The following is a 20,241-nucleotide window of genomic DNA, read 5'->3' on the forward strand; positions in this document are numbered from 1 at the left end:
TTTTTAGACACTTCAAAGCGGAATATAAATAAATATAAAAAAAAAAAATTAAAACCATTATCACAACGCAGCACGAGTGATAGGAGACCTGCAGATTGCTCTAAGGGATCCTCTAGTATCAGGCATGGGTTCTGGAAGGCTCTCCTGCTATTCCAGTTCAATAAGCAGGAAGGCGAGAGCAAACTAAACTGAATGATAAAAGGGAAGAATTAGCACAGCTGTTTTCCTATTCTGTGCCTATCGCAGAAACTTCAATAATTGAGGCCCAGAGCCTTCTACCAATGTTCCTGGCCTCTGCATAATGAACACTACAGCTTTCAGAGTTAACCTGATACAGATGAGTATCATCTTTACATATAATGACAATGAGGCTCACCTTCTTCCTCCCAAATTGCTGAGACTACACTGAAGTGTACACGCAAATCCCATGTTAATCAAGGCATTAGTAACGAGGCTGTAACAACAACGGTGGCGGGCTGGAAGTGCCAAAACTTCTTTAATACATTCTCTCAGGCCCCTGAAGCATACATCCTTGTCGAAATGCGGCCAGAGTCGGGTGCATGAAGTCGTTTTTAGCAGGGAATTTGTACACCACTTCTCACCCGATAGGCCTACCTTTCAAGCCATAAGCGGACTTAGATGTTTCCCTAGTTGTCAGCAATACAGATTCGAAAAAGGATTTCAAGAACTTTTGGATTTAGTTTGGGCTTTCATCACATTACAGATTGGATTAAGGCTTAAAAACTTCTTTGCCTTTTTAAAATTGCATTTAAAAAATCTATAAAAATTAAAAACAGTATACAGTTTGAGTTCAGACATAGCCTAATAGGTGGCATACGTCGTTTCAATCAGATACCAGACAAACTTTATAACAAGAAAGATATTTGCACCCTTTTTGCTGGTATTCTGTTTATAATTTTATTAGGGTGCTTTCACATTCAAGGCATTTGGTGTTTTTCGATCAGTTATTACTCCCCAAAGCAGAAAGGTGTGTAGGCGTAACACATGTTTTCTTAGTGCTAAAACTTTAACTCCTGCTCAGAGGTAGCATAACATTTCTGGGTCTCATGTTACTTCATGGAGTTGAACCTGGAATTTGTAGTGCTCAGCTTTATATCCATCATGCTGGTGAATGCCCATAATTGCACAACTGTCTTCTATTACATCCTTACGGTGCCAGGACCTCTGTAGGGGTGTTCCCATGGAAGCAGGACTTCCCTTTGACTAACGTTTCTATATACAAAGAATATAGCTCAGTCTTTGGCCCTCATGTACAGTTACAGAGTTGAACACAGGTTCAAGGGTTAAGTTTGTTTATTCAGGTCTCCAGGCAACTCTGGTTATATAGACATACACAAATGCACAAAGCCTACAGAGCTCACAATCATAAAGCAGATGAGTTAGACACTGCTTTATTCACAACAGCTCTCTTGCATAACTAAACTAAAGCAAATATAGTTTTATGTGCATTATATAGTAGCTGTAGAAATGCATAATATATTAAATAAACATATCTTAGAGAAACAGAACTTTTAATATACTTGGGGACTTGACATGTCAAAGCTGTGCACAATATAAAATGGACATTGTCTTCCCTTTCTCAATCAGACTGGACCCACAGGATTCCATCCTGTAATTTCCAGAGCGAGAACAGTGGGGATCTCAGCATTCAGGAACTAAGTTATGCTGTTCCCACTTTTGTCCAGCTGGAAAAGTTTCCAAAGCAGCATAACTGAAAAGCAGCAAGCACACATTATTAAAAGCATAGACCATCTATACTTCCTGGGAGAAAAAAACTGGAAACAAGAACAATGATAGAGATTGTAGGGTGGGCTGATCCAGAATGGTATGAAGAATGCATAGGAAAGGAATTAACGGAGGTAAGCTAAAATTTCCATTCTGTAGGATTGTCCCCACCAGTCTAGACCTAAGAAACATACCAAAGCAGAACATTATTATGTGGGAAAAAAAATGAGTAAAAAGGATTAGGAAAAAACTTAAAGGAGCAGCTGAAAAATGTAAGAATTTAAATGGGGCATGGATCTTGTTTAAAGAGTAGCAAATCACTTGGGCAATATGGTATACATCCCAGAATGCTGAAAAATGAAACTGCGGATCTGCTATCATTTTTGAGGGTATAAATAAACACGTAGATAAAGCTGAGCCAGTTGATATAGTGTATTTGGATTTCCAGAAAGCATTTGACAAGTCCCTCATGAGCAACTTAGGAAATTAAAAAAATCATGGGATAGGGTAGGGGTGGGCAATTCCAGTCCTCGAGGGCTACAAACCAGTTGGGTTTCCAGGATATACCTAATGAATATACATGAGACACATCTGCAAGCATCCTGCCTCAGTTGTAAGAAAATCTATTTCATGCATATTCATTAGGGATTATCCTCAAAACCCGACTGGTTTGCAGACCTCAAGGACCGGAACTGCACTCCCCTATGATAGGGGGGTATTATCCTATTGTGGATTGGGAACTGGTTAAAAGATAGAAAACAGAGACTAGGTCTAAATGGTAAACTTTCCCAATGAAGAAAGGTGAATAGTGGAGTGCCCCAGGGATTTGTATTGGGACTACTGCTTTTTAATATATTTATAAATGACCTGGAAATGGGAACAAGTGAGGTGATCAAATTTGGCAATGAACAAAATTATTCAAAGTTCTTAAATCACAAGAGGATTGTGAGAAATTGAAAGAATACCCTGCAAAACTGGGAATGCGAATGACAAATGAAATTTATTGTGGACAAATGCAGAATGATGCACTTAGGGAAGAGTAACCCAAATTATGGCTACACAATGCAAGGTTCCACATTAGGAGTCAGCACTCAGGAAAAGATCTAGGCGTCAAGTTGGATAAAGCACAGTGTACAACAGTAGTCAAGAAAAACAGAATACTAGGAAAGGAATAAGAATAAAACAGTATATCATGATGCAACCTCATCTTGAGTATTGTATGCAGTTTTGGTGACCACATCTCAAAAAAGATACAGCAGAATTAGAAAAGATGCAGAGACGGGTTACCAAAATGATACAGGGAATGGAACGATTCCCCTATGAGGAAAGGCTAAAGAGGTTAAGGCTCTTTAGCCTGGAGAAGAGATGACTGAGGGGAGATATGATAGAGGTCTATAAAATGAGTGGAATGGAGCGAGTCAACATTAATCAGTTTACTCTCTCAAAGAGTACAGAGACTAGGGGATATACAATGAAGTTACTAAGTGTTACATTTAAAACTAATGAGAGAAACAATTTTTTTTTACTGAATGCATAATTAAGCTCTGGAATTCGTTGCCAGAGGATGTGGTGAAAGCTATTAGTGTACCTGCATTTAAATAAAAGGTTTGGACGAGTTCCTGAAGTTTTCCCAATTTATCCAGAAAGATTTCTAAGAACTACCACCGAAATATTCGGCTCTATAGATGAGTATGATGTTCTTTTAAGGCTTTTATGGAAGTTCTCTTTCCAGGAGTTGGTGTGTATGATCTTCAAACTGCCTTTATCAAGTTGTCTTCAAAAGTGGAACAGATGGCTCATTTATTTAATTTATTTATTTAAATTCTTTTACTATACCGATACTCAAGACGAGGTCTTATCGTACCGGTTTACAATAGAAAAGGGGAAACCATTTAACAACTAAGGCTCATGAAAGTAGTACAGCCTTATTAGGGGTACAAGGGGAAATATCTTCTTTGGCTGGAGTTGTAGTGAGTAATAGCATGGCACTGGATATTTTGTTAGCAGAAAAGGCAGGGGTATGTCAAGTAATAACTGTTTATTGTTGTGCATATATTGATCAAGCAGGGAAAATTGATCACTCAATTATTACTTTCAATGATTTGGCTTACCAAACCAATGGTTTACAAAATGAAATGGGAAATTGGAATTGGGACATCTTGGGCATAGGATCATGGTATTTGGGGGGGGGGGGGGGGGGTGTTAGGCAATCAGGTTGTAGGTTAACTGTTAGTAGTAGTAGTAGTCTTTCTAGTGGACATATTACTTTTTCGAATGTGTGGCCACATTTTTTCTCTCACAAGAAGAAACCTATCCAATGCATCTACTATTATGGCACTAAAGATTTTTGAATTGCCCACATCTCCACTTGTCACCTTCAACCCTCAGAAGAATTATAGAAACATAGAAATGACGGCAGAAGACGACCAAACGGCCCATTCAGTCTGCCCAGCAAGTTTCGCACTTTTTTTTCTCTCACATACTTATCTGTTTTTCTTGGCTCTTAGTAACCTTAGGTTCTATTTTCCTTCCACCCCCACCATTAATGTAGAGAGCAGTGTTGGAACTGCATCTAAGTGAAATATCTAGCTTAAATAGTTAGGGGTAGTAACCGCCGCAATAAAATTGGAAGGTCTTGATGTAGAGACCTCTACAGTGTAACTGACCCACTTCTGAGATCTAACACAAGGGAGGGATTGTCGTGATTAGCCAATCTATGCTTTCAGCTTGTTATAGTCAGGTCAATCCAGTAAAGTGCGGCTGCGTTTACCCCACTCCTAACCCGCTTTCTACTCACTTTCCGGCCGCTTTAGCCCTTCCTGCGATCCACAATCCCCTTTAACCTACTCTTACCGCGTCCTTAAATCCCCGGGTAACCCCTTCTGCACGCGGCATGTATATTACATGTAAAAGATCGAATTAGCTATTCCCTACCATCCAGTAACGCGCGCCCTGACTATCGCTTTTTTACCCTGCTGTTTTGCCGCGCGTTTAACCTGCTAACTTACTGCCTACCCTTACCCCTGCGTTAGAGGCAGGGGTAAGGGTAGGCGGCAAACTTTCCCCCAGCCCCCGCTCACCTGCCCTGGCTGCGTCAATGGATGCTGGTCTCCGGGGCAGCCCCAGTCCTCTTCCCCCCTCCTCCCGAAGCAACGAAAGCAGAAAAAATCTAAAAAGCGAAAAGAAAAAGTAGCAACGAAGTGGACGGTCGGGATGGCCAGTCCTCTCTCCCCTCCTCCCGAAGCAAGGCTGCTTTACTTTACTGGATTGACCTGACACGCTTTGAAGCTTTCCCGTATTTTTTCTTCCCCTCCCTCCACTTTCTTCCAGCACTTTGCCTGTTTTCTTTTGGGAACTCTCGTTTTCACCACTTCAATTCCCTGCTCCCCCCAGCAGCTAAGGCCTCCTCCCTCCTCACAGTCCCATGTGTAAAGCAATGACTAACTTTTTTTTTCGCAGCCGCTCGAGATTGCCAGTCCTCTCTCCCCTCCTCCCGAAGCAGGAGAGGAGAGAGGACTGGCAGTGTAAAGCAACGACTTACTTTTTCGCAGCCCTCCTCCGAAGACGGACATCGGCTCCCCTGCCTCCCGGTGAAGATGGATGCCTGCATGGGCGAAAGCGGCCCCTTTGCGTGCAATTGGGCCGCTCAAGGCGTGACGTCACGACGTTTGGCGTCACGGCATGTGACGTCACGTCTTGAGCGGCCCAATTGCACGCACAGGGGCCGCTTTCGCCCGTGCAGGCATCCATCTTCGCCGGGAGACAGGGGAGCCGATGTCCTTCTTCGGAGGAGGGCTGCGAAAAAGTAAGTCGTTGCTTTACACTGCCAGTCCTCTCTCCCCTCCTCCCGGAGCAAGGTTGCTTTTTGCGCCTTGCTCCGGGAGGTGGGGAGAGAGGACTGGCAATCTCGAGCGGCTGCGAAAAAAAAAGTTAGTCATTGCTTTACACATGGGACTGTGAGGAGGGAGGAGGCCTTAGCTGCTGGGGGGAGCAGGGAATTGAAGTGGTGAAAACGAGAGTCCCCCAAAAGAAAACAGGCAAAGTGCTGGAAGAAAGTGGAGGGAGGGGAAGAAAAAATACGGGAAAGCTTCAAAGCGTGTCAGGTCAATCCAGTAAAGTAAAGCAGCCTTGCTTCGGGAGGAGGGGAGAGAGGACTGGCCATCCCGACCGTCCACTTCGTTGCTACTTTTTTTTTTCGCTTTTTAGATTTTTTCTGCTTTCGTTGCTTCGGGAGGAGGGGGGAAGAGGACTGGGGCTGCCCCGGAGACCAGCATCCATTGACGCGGCCAGCGCAGGTGAGCGTAGGAGAACCGTCCACTTCCTAGTACCTGTCATTTCAAATGTCATTTGAAATGACAGATACCAGCGTGTCCGTGAAGCGTTAGGCCCGCGCACCCAGGTTACTGTATAGGCGCTGTATAGCGCTCTATACAGTAAAATGGGTTGCGTGGGCCTAACGCTTCACGGACGCTTCTTAGACGCAGCTTGCATTTGCAAGCTATTTACATACAGGATCGAGCGGTAGGTGAGCTGGACTGTGCGTGCGGCAACCACTGGTGCGCCCGGCACTAACGCAGCTCTCCTTACCGCTTCTTACTGGATTGACCTGAGTGTTAGGTATAAGAAGTAGGCCACAGGTCAGTGATTGTGCAACGTAGAGACTAGCAATTAGTAGAATATATTTACCATGTTTGATTTCTTATAGCTATGCAGGAAAGTTTTAACATCAGAAGTCTGGGACAAGAAGAAAAGATAAAGAAGGTTAAATGTTACAGAGGAAAGATGTTCTGACATGATTAGCAATGCAAATATAAAAATATGCCAAAAAGTGATTATCTATGCTTGTTGAAAATAAAAAAGGAGAAAGCAGAGTTGCATCCTGAACCTTAACGGGTCGGTGGAAGGATGTTGGTAAGAAAAACTGAAAATAAGTTGAGTAGAACAGACTGGCTGAAGATGGAATCTTGTCTGCCAGCCTTATCTAAGCAATAATGGGCTGCAAATGTATGGAGAGAACTCCAGGTAGCAGCCTTACAGATGTCAGCAAACGGCACCGAACGAAGGTGCGCTACTGATGTCGTCATGGCCCTTATAGTGTGTGCTTTCACACGGTTTTGGAGTGGAATGCCTGCTTGCTGGTAGCAAAAAGAGATACAGTCCGCCAGCCTTTCTCTGAAGGCCTGGATGTGGGCTGTGGGTTGACGTGCGGTCTAGATAGAAGAGCCTGTTCTCCTGGATTGGAATGGAGCCTGGGAAAAAATGTAGGTAGGATGATGGATTGATTAATGTGAAATTTCGATACTACCTTTGGTAAAAATTTAGGGTGGGTGTCATGCAGAATTTTAGTGTAAGGCAGATAGGTAACTAATGCCTGTAATTCACTAACTCTGCGAGTGGATGTGATTGCAAGAAGAAAAACTACCTTCCAGGTGAGGTAACGGAGATTACAGGAGTGGAGAGGCTCAAACGGAGGTTGCATAAGCCATCCCAACACTACGTTAAGGTCCCAAGTAGGGGCCGGAGGGTGCAGTGGAGGATTTAAATGGAGCAAGCCTCTCGTGAAGCGTGATACTAAGGGTTGTGTCGAAATGGAGACATTTCCTATACCCTTATGGTACGCAGACCCTGCACTGACATGCACCCAGATAGAGGACGTTTTTAGGCATACCTCTGATAGGTGCCAGAGATAGTCCAGGAACCTCGCAGTGGAACAAGTGAAGGGGTCTATGGACATGGAAGTGCACCAGACCGTAAACCTCTTCCATTTAGAGCAATAAGACCTTCTTGTTGAGGGCTTTCCTGAAGCCACCAGGACTCGGGATACAGACTCTGAAAGGTTAAGAGGTTGGAGTATTAACCTTTCAACATCCAGGCCTTCAGAGACAGTGCCTGAAGGATGGGGTGGCGCAAGTACCCGTCGTTCTGATCCTTCCCCAGGGGAATGTGCCGGTGTATTGATAGATCCTGGAGGATTGGAAACCATACCTGGCGTGGCCAGTGGGGAGCTATCAGAATCATTAAGCCCTTGTCCTTCCGTAGCTTCACGAGCGTCTTTGAGATGAGAGGAAGTGGAGGGTACGCATAAAGGAGACCGCTGGCCCAGAAGATGGCAAAGGCATCTCTTGGTTGCGAGTGGTGACTGCGAATGAGAGAGCAGAAGTTGTCTACTTTGTGGTTGTGGACCGATGCAAAGAGGTCTATGCGAGGGTAGACCCAATGTTGGAATATTGAGTCTGCTACCGTGGGGTTGAAAGACCACTCATGCGGATGGAAAGTGCGACTCAGCTTGTCTGCCAAGAGATTGTCCACTCCCGGCAAGTAGGTTGCTTTGAGGTACATTGAGCGGGAAAGGGCCCATGCCCATATCTATGCAGCTTCCTGACACAGTAGGTAGGAGCCCGTTTCCCTTTGTTTTTTGATGTACCACATTGCAACCTGATTGTCTGTTTGAATCAGGATGGCTTTGTTTGATAGGCAGTCCTGAAAGGCCTTGAGGGCATATCTGATCGCCCGTAGCTCCAGGAAATTTATCTGGTGTCTGGCTTCCTCTGGAGACCAGGTTCCTTGAGTCTGCAGGTCGTCCACATGTGCACTCCACCCTGGGTTGGATGTGTCTGTTTTTAAGACAATTTGAGGTTCTGGAGACTGAAATGGAAGGCCTTGAATGAGTTACATTAGCTATCCTCCAGTCTTCATGTACAATGGATGATTTTAATGACAGGTTACAAATTTTTACTAATAGGTCTGAAATTTCATTTTTTAGTTCCTTCAGAATTCTGGGGTGTATACCATCCGGTCCAGGTGATTTACTACTCTTCAGTTTGTCGATCAGGTCTACCACATCTTCTAGGTTTACCGTGATTTGGTTCAGTCCATCTGAATCATTACCCATGAAAACCTTCTCCAGCATGGGTACCTCCCCAACATCCTCTTCAGTAAACACCAAGAAAAGAAATTATTTAATCTTTCCACGATGGCCTTATCTTCTCTAAGTGCCCCTTTAACCCTTCAATCATCTAATGGTCCAACTGACTCCCTCACAGGCTTTCTGCTTCGGATATATTTTAAAAAGTTTTTACTGTGAGTTTTTGCCTCTACGGCCAACTTCTTTTCAAATTCTCTCTTAGCCTGTCTTATCAATGTCTTACATTTAACTTGCCAACGTTTATGCATTATCCTATTTTCTTCTGTTGGATCCTTCTTCCAATTTTTGAATGAAGATCTTTTGGTTAAAATAGCTTCTTTCACCTCCCCTTTTAACTATGCTGGTAATCGTTTTGCCTTCTTTCCACCTTAATGTGTGGAATACATCTGGATTGTGCTTCTAGGATGGTATTTTTTAAGAATGACCACGCCTCTTGCACATTTTTTACTTTTGTAGCTGCTCCTTTCAGTTTTTTTCTATTTTTCTCATTTTATCAAAGTTTCCCTTTTGAAAGTTTAGCACGAGAGCCGTGGATTTGCTTACTGTCCCCCTTCCAATCATTAAATCAAATTTGATCATATTATGATCACTATTGCCAAGCGGCCCCACCACAGTTACCTCTCTCACCAAATCCTGTTCTCCACTGAGAATTAGAGAATGATATTGGAGTGGTGCATCCACCAAGCTAGGGACAGACGGAGCTGTTTGGTAACCTGGACAATGCTGGACATTGGCTGACAAGCTTGAATCCACTGGGATTTTAGGGTCCACTGCATGACTCTCATGGCAAGAAGAGTCATTGGAGTGACATACACAGAGGACGCCATGTGACCCAGCAGTGTGAGGAAATGACGAGCAGTTGAAGATGCTCGAGTTTGCATGTGATGCGCCAGAGATTTTATGGTGAAAGCGTGATCCTGGGGGAGGAAGGCTTTCACCTGTAGTGTGTTTAGGACGGCCCCTATAAAGGTTAAGGTTTGAGATGGAACTATCTTGGATTTTGGATAGTTGATTAGAAACCCTAAGGAGATCAGGGTGTTGATAGTGAGACGCAGGGAGGTTAATGCATCTTGCTGAGTCAGAGCCCTTATCAACCAATCGTCGAGATAAGGGTAGACATGCACTCCCTGATTTCTGAGAGAGGCTGCGACCACCACCAGGCACTTGGTGAATACTCGTGGAGTGGACACTAGGCCGAATGGTAGCACACGTTACTGGAAGTAACGAGGGCTGACCAGGAATCGCAGGAATTTGTGAAGAAGAGTTATGGAGATGTGTGTGTAAGATATGTGTCTTGGAGATCTAGAGAGCATAGCCAATCTCCTCTTTGTAGAAAAGGAAGTAGAGAGCCCAAGGTTACCATTTTGAATTTTTCTTTCTGTAAAAATTTGTTTAGGGCACGAAGGTCCAGTATTGGATGTACACCACCTGACTTTTTTGGTATCAGAAAATACCGGGAGTAGAACCCTTGCCCCTGTTGGGAGGGGGGCACTGGTTCTATTGCTCGGATTTTGAGGAGGTTTGCGACCTCCTGCTCGAGCAAGAGAGAGTGGTCGAAAGTCCTCCACGTCAGCCGAGGTGGGGAGTCCGGTGGAACAGTCAGGAAATTTAGATGGTAACCCTGAGTGACTACCGCAAGCACCCACTGGTCTGTGGTGACTGTATGCCAAATGTTGTTGAAGTGGCAGAGCCGACAGTCGACCGGTATGGATGGAAGAGGAATTTGGCTTACACTCTAGGAAGGAGTCAAAACCCTGACGCTGGCCCAGGCTGAGAGGCTGGCTGAGACTTTTGAGGCTGAGACTGTCTAGACTGACCTTTTTGGTAAGGTCTGGAAGATGACCTCTAGAAGCCGGCCTCTTAGAGTCACGCCTGAAAGTTCTCTTTGGGGGCGGATGGAAACTCAGACGGCACAGAAGAAAGCTGGCGGAGCATTTCATGATGGTCCTTCAGCTGCGCCACAGTCTCTCGAATTTTTTCACCGAAGAGATTATTGCCTACACAGGGTAGATCAGCTAACCTGTCTTGCACTTCTGGTCTTAAGACTGAGGATTTGAGCCAGGCCCATCTCCTTGTACTAATACCCACTGCAGACACTCTAGAGGCAGTGTCAAAAATATCATATGCAGCGCGTACCTCGTGTTTTCCAGCATCCAGAACATTTTGAGCCAGAGGATAAAGCTGACTTTGGAGTTGCTCTGGTAAAGTTTCAGAAAAGTCCTGGATCTTCTTAAAAAGGTCTCTGTTATACTGTGTCATGTATAACTGGTAAAAGGCAATGTGAGATATAAGCATTGAGCCGTGGAAGACACGTCTACCAAAAGCATCCAGGGATTTTTGTTCCTTCCCTGGAGGTATGGAGGAATGAGGTTTTGAATGTTGTGCCTTTTTCTGGGCTGATTCAACCACCAGAGAGTGATGATCCAGCTGAGACTTTTGAAATCCTGGAGCTGATTGTACGAGGTAAGTTGTATCTGTCTTACGATTGACAGGTGGGACTGAACCTTGGTGTTCCCAGTTTCTCTTGAGGAAGTCAATCAGGATTTCATGAATAGGTATAGACATTATCTCCTTAGGAGCATCAGGAAACTAGAGTACTTCCAGCATCTTGTGCCTAGAGTCCTCTTCTGTCTGAAGTTGAAAGGGAATGGTTTCAGACATTTCCTTGATGAAATTAATGAAAGACAGATCTTCTGGTGGAGACCTATACAGTACAGTAGAAGCTTGCTGGGCAGACTGGATGTTCCATTTGGTTCTTTTCTGCTTTAATTACTATGTTACTATCTAAAATTGCTGCAGTGCTTGGCAAGATCCCCTGCCACTAGAAGGCAATTCAGTACTCAAACTGACAACAGTTCTTTAGACATTTGGACTACAATAGTCAAAACAATGTTTGCATTTATTAAGATTTTTCTATCATATTCTGGAACTGTTGATTCCCAGCAAGCATGGATGTAGGAAGGCTGGATTTAGATTAGGTGGCCAACTCAACTCTCCTGGCTCACCAGGTATCCTGCTAAAACAAGCTGATTAAATTTCCAGCTCATATCAACTCTGCATTCATGATGTAAAAGTTATGTAAAGGTTTAAAAGTATTTCTGATGACAACAGAATCACATGAGAACTCACCACGCAGCTTGGTGGGCACCAGCACTGTTGAAATTTTTGATGAGAATATAGGCATCATTACTGATCTTCTGGGCCTCGTAGCATGGCATTGCACAGCAGCGGGACATGCTGCTTCCTCTCTTATCCCCCTGCATTCGCAGGCTCACTGCCAGCTGTCTGGCAACTCTACAGTTCTGGAGGAAAGAGGTTGGGGAGGTAATGTGGTTACTTGCATATCTGGGTAATCTTGATAGTAAACTTCAACACCTTCCTGAACATGAAGCACTACCTAGAAAACCAAAAGCACACAAAGGAACCTTGGCACCATATAAGGTAAACACAAATTATATGACAAAGCTGCAAGCATGTGTGTGCATAAATGCTGATATGCAGGTAAGAGTAAATGCAGGTCTGTGTGTAAGTGAGTGTGTGAAGTATGTGCATGCAACTGTAAGTAAATATAAGTGCACCAGTATGTATGTGAATGTAAGTGTGAATACACAGGTGTAAGAATGAACATGTGCACCTGTCAAGTATACTTTGCTCTGAAAGCTGACTTTTCTTTCCTTAGATAAGCAAAAAAGACAACCCAAGTATCTTGAAATTTCAAAGCAAAGGAAGAAAGGGCAGATTAAAGTGAAAGTGATGGAAAATAGCTAAACAAGGCAGTCTCAAACCTGTCCCAGCCACCCTATACTCAGTTGGGTTTAGAGGATATCCACAATGAAAAGTCCCTTATCGCGTGCGATACCAAAATGGGGGCGGAGTCGGCCCCGGAAGAGGAGGAGTCAGGGCGTCACCGGGGCCGACTCCGCGAAGACGCCGCGGACAATGAAAAGGTAAGGCCCTTTTCGCGTCTGAGTTCGTGCTCAATAGCTACATCTTCTATGGTGGCGCTATTGGGTGCGAAACTGGCAGCGATCGCACCGCAATGGTGCGACCGCTGCCGGCTAGCGCAGGCCCGCCCCACGTTTCGGCCCCCCGCCCCTCATTCCCTAAAGTATCGCACGCCTGCAATACTTTAGAAAATGAGGCCCTATATCATGAAAAACCATAACTCTGTGCTGCAGAAAAATTTCCCCATGATGTTTGAAATAAGACTTTTAAAAGCCAGGCTTTTGTTCCATTGCCAAAGATACTAACAGGGTTGAATTCCTAGCCAAGATACTTTCTGAAGTCTCTAACAAGACAGTGACATTCAATGCCTGATCAAGAATAGGAGATGATTCTCATTGACATTCTACTTCTACATCTTTTTTTTTTTTTTATAAGGAGGAAAATAATAAATGTTGAAAACAAGTGATATTGATCATTCCAAAACTTTGACATTTTCCATATCTTCTAAATATCTCTTGAAGACTGAACCCAGCGAAGGCCCGCTCATAAGGTAAAATTGCTGCACAAAGCTGCCCGCACTCCCAGTGCCGAGACTTCAAAAATTTTCTTGAGCTGCAGCCTCAACTTTCTATCTTGCAGGTCCTTCAGGGCTGTAGCACCCGTAACCGGGATTGTGGTCTTTTTTGGTGACTGCGGACACCGCCGCGTTCACCTTGGGCACCCGCAGTATATCAATTGCTTCCTCCGGAAGAGGATATAGCTTATCCATAGCCTTGCTATCTTTCAATCCCCGATCCGGGGTATCCCATTCTCTATATAGCAAGTCCGTAGCAGAAAAATGAAAAGGAAAGGAAGTAGCCGGGCCCCTCAGACCTAACAACACTGGGTCCATGGCCCCTAGCCTGGACTCCTCTGGCAGCCCATCTATGCCTAACTCTCCGAGTATGGCAGGGATAAGTGGAGCCAACTCCTCCCTCCTAAACAGACAGACCACCTTAGTGTCATCTCCTTCCACAATGTGAGAGCCTCGTGCTGGATCCTGTGGATGTTGATCAGGGTCTGTTATCCACCCCCATCGGAGGCTTACCCTGCGGGTCCTGGTCCCTTGGGTCCATATCCTGACCCGCAGAATCAGTATCGGTCTGATGAGCCCCTGTACGCAAAGGGCGCTTAGCTTTGGAGGATCCAGACACTCCCTTAGACTTAAGTCTCTTTCTCGAAAGCGGTCTAAGACCACTAGAGGAAGTTTTACCCCCAGCCTGCAGCTTCCCTTCCCTCCTGGCTTTAAAAGCCTTGTGGAGAAATAAAATAAACTCCGAGGAGAAGGAGGAAGAGGAGGAGGAGTCAGAAGCCCCCTCGGGGCTATCCTCCGCTGCAGGTGAGAGAGGCTGTAAAGGTTCGCTCCCTCCAGGAAACCCTGGCTGAGGAGAAAGAGGAGGTGGGAGAATCTGCTCCCAGAAAGACAGTCTTTAGCGTAAGGTCTTTTAGCGTAGCGTGGCGAAGAGGTTCGAACGGAGCCGCACAGAGAGCTCGAAGGACCAGATTAAGACTCCACGACGGGCAAGTGGCACGAGAAGGGGGGCGGAAATGCTTAACGCCCTTCAGAAACTGAATCACGTCCGGGTGGCCCGCTAGGGAATGACCTTCCACCCGACCCAGGAGAGAGCCGAGCATGGAGACTTGTACGCACAGAGAACTGTAGGAGAGGCCCTTGGAAAGACCCTCCTGAAGAAAAGAAAGAACCACAGAGACCGGGGCGGAGCATGCTGGGATACCCGATTCCGCACAAACAGACTCAAAAACCTTCCAGATACGCACGTAGGCCAGGGAAGTCGACTGCTTCCGAGCCCGTAGCAAGGTGGAGATGACCTCCTCCTTATAGCCCTTACGCCTCAGGCGTCACTGTTCAAAAGCCAAGCCGCTAGACAGAAGCGATCGGCCTGGTCGAAAAATACAGGCCCCTGTCGAAGTAGACGAGGCAGATGACAGAGTCGGAGAGGTCTGTCCATCGCCAGGTTGATGATATCTGCGAACCACGGTCTTCGCGGCCACTCGGGTGCTACCAGAACCACTGGTCCCCGGTGGAGTTCGATTCTTCTGAGAACTTTTCCCACCAGGGGCCACGGGGGGGAATATGTACAGGAGGACGTCCGCTGGCCAAGGAAGAGCCAAAGCATCCACGCCCTCTGAGCCGTGCTCCCTCCAGCGGCTGAAGTACCAATTGGCCTTGGAGTTGCACAGGGTCGCCATGAGGTCTAGGTGGGGGGGACCCCACTTGCCCACTATCAGAGCCATGGCCGCATCAGAGAGTTCCCACTCCCCCGGATTGAGCGATTGACGGCTGAGGAAATCGGCTTGGACATTTTCCTTGCCCGCGATGTGGGAGGCCGCCAGGCACTGCAGATGCCATTCCGCCCATGTGAAGAGACGGCTGGCTTCCAGGGCCACCAGGGAACTGCAAGTGCCCCCTTGGCGATTGATGTAAGCCACTGTGGTAGAGTTGTCGGACAGGACTCTTACCGCCTTGCCTCAGAGCAGGGGGAGGAACTCCTGAAGGGCCAGGCGCACCGCCAGGGTCTCCAACCGATTGATGTGCCAGCGAGACTGAGTCGGTGACCCGGTTCCCTGGATGGACTGGGAGAGACAAACCGCACCCCAGCCCGACTGACTGGCGTCCGTGGTTACTATCATCCACTATGGCTCTTGGAGAGGCATCCCTTGGAGGAGATGAGGGAGCGACAGCCACCACTGCAAGAGTCCAAGAACAGAAGGACCAGGTGAAACTGTTCCGACACCAGCTGCCAATGGGATAGCAAAGCTTTCTGTAACAGACGCATATGAGCAAAGACCCAGGGAACGAGGTCGATGGTGGAAGCCATGAATCCCAAAACCTGCAAGTAGTCCCAGGCCGTCGGGGAAGGTAGCGCAATCAGACTCTGGATCTGCTCGATCAGCTTGAGAGCGCGCGCACGCGGTAAGAAGACCTTGCCTACTCAGGTATCGAAGTGGGCTCCCAGGAACTCTAACTCCTGGGAGGGCTGAAGGTTGCTCTTGGAGAAGTTCACTATCCACCCGAAGGAAGAAAGCAGAGATAATACGCGATCCACCGCCTGTTGGCAGGAAGCCCCAGTCTTGGCCCTGATGAGCCAGTCGTCCAGGTAGGGATGAACAAGGATTCCTTCCAAGCGAAGAGCCGCCGCGACTACCACCATGATGTTGGTGAAGGTGAGAGGCGCGGTCGCGAGACCGAAAGGAAGCGCCTGAAACTGGAAGCCCTGGTTGAGAACATGGAAGCGGAGATACTTCTGGTAATCGCGGTGAATCGGAATATGGAAGAACGCCTCTGCAAGATCGAGTGAAGCGAGAAACACTCCGGGGCGAACCGCTGTGATGACCGCTCGCAGGGTTTCCATGCAGAAATGAGGAACTTTGAGGGCCCGATTGACCCTCTTGAGGTCCAGTATCGGGCGATAGGACCCGCCTTTCTTGGGAACGACGAAGTAAATAGAATACTGGCTGGCGCCAAGCTCCCTCTCCGGGACCGGGACCACCGCGCCCAGATCCAGGACTCTGGTGAGGGTTTGTTCCACCGCGTCCCTCTTGGACCGCCCGCATGGAGAAAAGAGAAAAAGATCCGGAAGATCGCGGACAATTTCGAAGGCGTACCCGTCTCTGATAATGTCAAGGACCCACTGATCCGACGTGATTTTGACCCATTCCTCGAAAAACAAGGAGAGGCGGCCGCCTAGGGAAGGGACCGAGGAACGAGTCAGCTGACCTTCATTGTGTAGCAGGCTTGGGGGTGGAGCGTGCGGGCTGGCCCTCACGAAAGGGCTGCGACCAAGACTGAGATCGGGAAGAATAACCCCTCGAGGAACCACCCCGCCCGCGTGGAGTATAACGACGCTGGCCCCGGAAGCGAGGACGAGAGGGTGTGTAGGACCGGGATGGTTTAGGACGGTCCTCCAGGAGCTTATGGACCTTGTTTTCCCCTAAGGAGTCCATAAGCTTCTCAAGGTCCTCACCAAAGAGCAGCTTACCTTTGAAAGGCAACGTGCCTAACCAGGCTTTGGAGGACTGGTCAGCCGAACAATTGCGTAGCCAGAGGAGTCTCCGGGCGGACACCGCCGAAGCCATTGCCTTCGCCTGAACGCGAACAAGATCGTAGAGTGCGTCTGCCCCGTAAGCGATTATGGCTTCCAGACGCTCAGCCTGCTCCGCCTCGGCCGGCGGGAGGTCCTGGGTGCAGAGTAATTGTTGAACCCACCTGAGGCCTGCCCGCAGCATGAGACTGCCGCAGCAAGTCACCCGGACTCTGAGAGCCAAGACTTCGAAGATGTGTTTCATGTGAGCCTCCAGCTTACGATCCTGTCCGTCCTTGAGTGCTGTTGATCCCTCTACCAGGATCGTGGTATGCTTGGTGACCGCCGAAACATAGGAGTCCACGGAGGAATTCTTTAAAATTTCCAAGCATTCCTCCAGGAGGGGATAGAGCTTGTCTATGGCACGCCCCACCCGGAGTGCCGCCTCGGGAACCTCCCATTCCCGTAGGAGCAGCAGCTTGAGCATGGGATGGAAGGGAAAGGCGGTAGCCGGAGCCTTGAGACCCACCAGGACCGGGTCCATGTCCTTGGGCAAGGAGGCCATCAGGTTATCCGCAGTGGGCCCCTCGAACCCCAATTCCTGAAGGACAAAGGGGATGAGGGGCTCCAACTCCTCCTTGCGGAACAAGCGAAGGACTCTTGGGTCGTCCCCTTCTAGGGGAAGGGTACTTTCTGGATCTGGGGTAGCGGCGGGGTCCGGAAGCACTGGATCCACCTGGGGGTTGGGGAGGGGGGCACCCCGGACCACCCGCACCGGCCCCTGGGGCTCAACAACCGGGCCAGCAGTCAACGGCGCAGAGCGAGTAATTTTTGGCGGGGGGGGGCCTTCTTCCTCCTCCTGCAGGCTAGCTAAATATGATTTGTGCATGAGGAGGATGAATTCTGCTGAAAAACGGGCCCTGGATTTTCTGGGAGGGGGGGGGAGGGGGGTCAGGGAACCCCCTCTCCTGGGGGCCCACGGGGCTCAAATCAGGGGGTATTTCTAAAATATTCGGACACCCAGCACCAGGCAGCTCTGAAAACGGAGCTGCTGAAAAATCCAAGATGGCCGCTGTTCCCGGGCTTTGCAGACCCGGGAACGGCCTTGGCCATGCCTGGGGGATTCAATCCCTGGGCTAAATTTGCTTGCCCTGCCGAGGAGGGACCTTCCCCACCTGGCAGGCAAGCAGAGCAAAGGCCCTCTTGCAAAAATCGCGAAGAGGGCTGCCCACAAGAGAAGCAGGCTGCCTGCCGCGGCATAGGACAGCCACTCTGAAGAAAAAAAAATCTGAAAAAAAAGTTTGAGTGACAGCCTGCAGGCCCAGAGTGAAGCTGGGGGGGAACCTGCTGACTCCTGCCTGTCTGGATGCTGGTTCAAGGCCTCCTGAGACCAGAAAAAAAAGGAAAAAATATTGGTCTACTGCTGCAGGTAAGTTAACGGTAGGGGAATACCTTTAACTTAAATCCAAAATTTAAAAGTTGACAATTTATTTATTTATTTATTTTCAGACTGAGCTTAGCAGTCGGGTTCTAAACCCTCTCGGCAGCCAGAGGAGGGGGAGACGAGACCTGGACTACCAGACTCAGTCCCCCACACCTGGAAGCGGACACGGACTCAGGCTATGCAGTGCACAAGGGGCAGAGCCCCCCTGAGTCCGGCAAGAGCTAGGAGACGGCACTGTCTCCTACACAGAAAAAAAGGAAACCTGTTTCTAGGAATTTATTATTCTTACAGAAGGAAGATTCCTAAGAAGTACTTGCTTGATCCGGAAGCCTAAAACAGGGAACCGAAGGGTGACCTGTTACACCTGCTGGAGACAGACAAATACTGAAGAGTTACAGGATTGGCTCTGTCCTCATATAGGATATCCTTTCAGTTTTAGTCTGTCTCCACCTGCTGGAAAGGAGGCTCAACCCACAGTCTGGACTGATCCGGGTACGTACAGTGAATAAGCATTTACGCGAAAATTATAATTTACCCTCTGATTGATAAGCTGAACCCGAGAGGCATAAGCTCTCCCCTTTCACTTTGGGAACAAATACAAGGTTGGGGTACAAATATTCTCATATCTTGCCATAGGGCATTAGTTTTAATCATTTATTTATTTTTATTTATTTATTTAATGTTTTTATAGACCAACATTTGTTGGGAACATCACATCACATCGGTTTCTAGGTAACAAAAATCAGCAACGGGCTTTACAATAAAATTACAGTCGAGAAACAAAATCAAGTAACAAAACGGTATCGGGAATTTACCAAAAATGAACAGATGGGAGGGAAAGGTAGAGATAGAAAGGAGGTGGAGATATACACTGCATATAAAAAACTGAAGAGATGAGATAAGAGTAGGGGGATACCAGAATATTTACAGGTGGAAGGTGGAGATATACACTGCATATAGAAAATTGAAGAGATGAGATAAGAGTAGGGGGGATTCCAGAATATTTACAATAAAATGCGTTAGGATATTTACAATAAAGTGCGTTAAGATCTGAATAAAAGAAAAAGCTATTAAGAATGTGGTCAACGTAGAACAGAAATAACAGGAATGCAATATTATCAAGAGGTACAAAAGTATGTGAGAAGTTGTTAGGTAGAGACAAGTAAAGGCCTGCTTGAACAGCCAATTTTTGAGTTTTTGTTTGAATTTTTTTGGACAAAGTTCTTGGCATAAATCAGTTGGCATGGTGTTCCATAATGCAGGTCCTGCGATAGTGAGCATTCTTTAGTGGAGGTGAGGTGGGTGAGTTTGGGTGAAGGTGTGTGTAGTGTTGCCTAGTAATGCGATCTGGTGGGTCTAGTGGTGGTGTGAAACTGAAGGGCGTCAAACCAGAGCATACTTGGGTTGTGAAGGGACTTGTGTATGAGGGAGATTGTCTTAAATTGGATTCGGGAGGAGATTGGGAGCCAGTGAAGTTGTTTGAGAATTGGGGTAATATGCTCTTTTTTGCGGGTGCCAGTTAGAATGCATGTGGCGATATTTTGAAGAATTTGGAGAGGGGCGATGGTGTTTTTGGGCAGGCCAGGGAGGATGGCGTTGGCGTAATCAATTTTGGAGAGAATGATAGACTGTAGTACTGAGCAGAAGTCGTTGAGGTGCAGAAGGGGTTTTAGCTTTTTTAGTGTGTGAAGTTTGAAATAGCCATCTTTGAGTGTGGAGTTGATACATTTTTTTAGATTAAGTTGTGTGTCAAGCGTGACACCTAAGTCCTGTACGTGCTGAGAGAATGAGATGTTGGACGGGAGAGTGTTGGAAGGTGAGGGAATGATGGTGTGGTGTTGTGTTGGGGTGCAATAATCATGTGTTCTGTTTTATTGGTGTTAAGAGCTAGGTTAAGATTAGTAAGGAGACTGTTGATGGCAGAGAGGGCAGAGACCCATGTGTTAAGGGCCTTGGGTAGGGAGTCAGTGATGGGTATAATGATTTGCACGTTATCAGCATATACGAAGTGCGGAAGACCGAGATCTGAGAGGAGGTGGCAGAGGGGCAGCAGGTATATATTGAAAAGTGTGGAGGAGAGGGAGGAGCCTTGTGGCACA

General features: G+C 47.1%; 1 protein-coding gene across 2 annotated transcripts in view; it reads right to left on the minus strand.

The window, feature by feature from the left end:
- Nucleotides 1-20,241, minus strand: part of POLH (DNA polymerase eta) — a 218,479-nt gene that overhangs the window by 1,380 nt on the left and 196,858 nt on the right. Inside the window, exons 10-11 of one of the 2 annotated variants that reach the window (XM_029592833.1) lie at nucleotides 11,801-11,973; nucleotides 6,433-6,480 (exon numbers count right to left, since the gene is read on the minus strand). In XM_029592833.1, coding sequence (XP_029448693.1) covers nucleotide 6,480; nucleotides 11,801-11,973 — 174 coding nt within the window. In that variant the 3' untranslated portion in view covers nucleotides 6,433-6,479. The remainder of the gene's footprint in view (nucleotides 1-6,432; nucleotides 6,481-11,800; nucleotides 11,974-20,241) is intronic. The other variant, XM_029592831.1, reaches the window with a different exon arrangement.

Source organism: Rhinatrema bivittatum, chromosome 3, assembly GCF_901001135.1.
Source record: "Rhinatrema bivittatum chromosome 3, aRhiBiv1.1, whole genome shotgun sequence".
NCBI lineage: Eukaryota > Metazoa > Chordata > Amphibia > Gymnophiona > Rhinatrematidae > Rhinatrema > Rhinatrema bivittatum.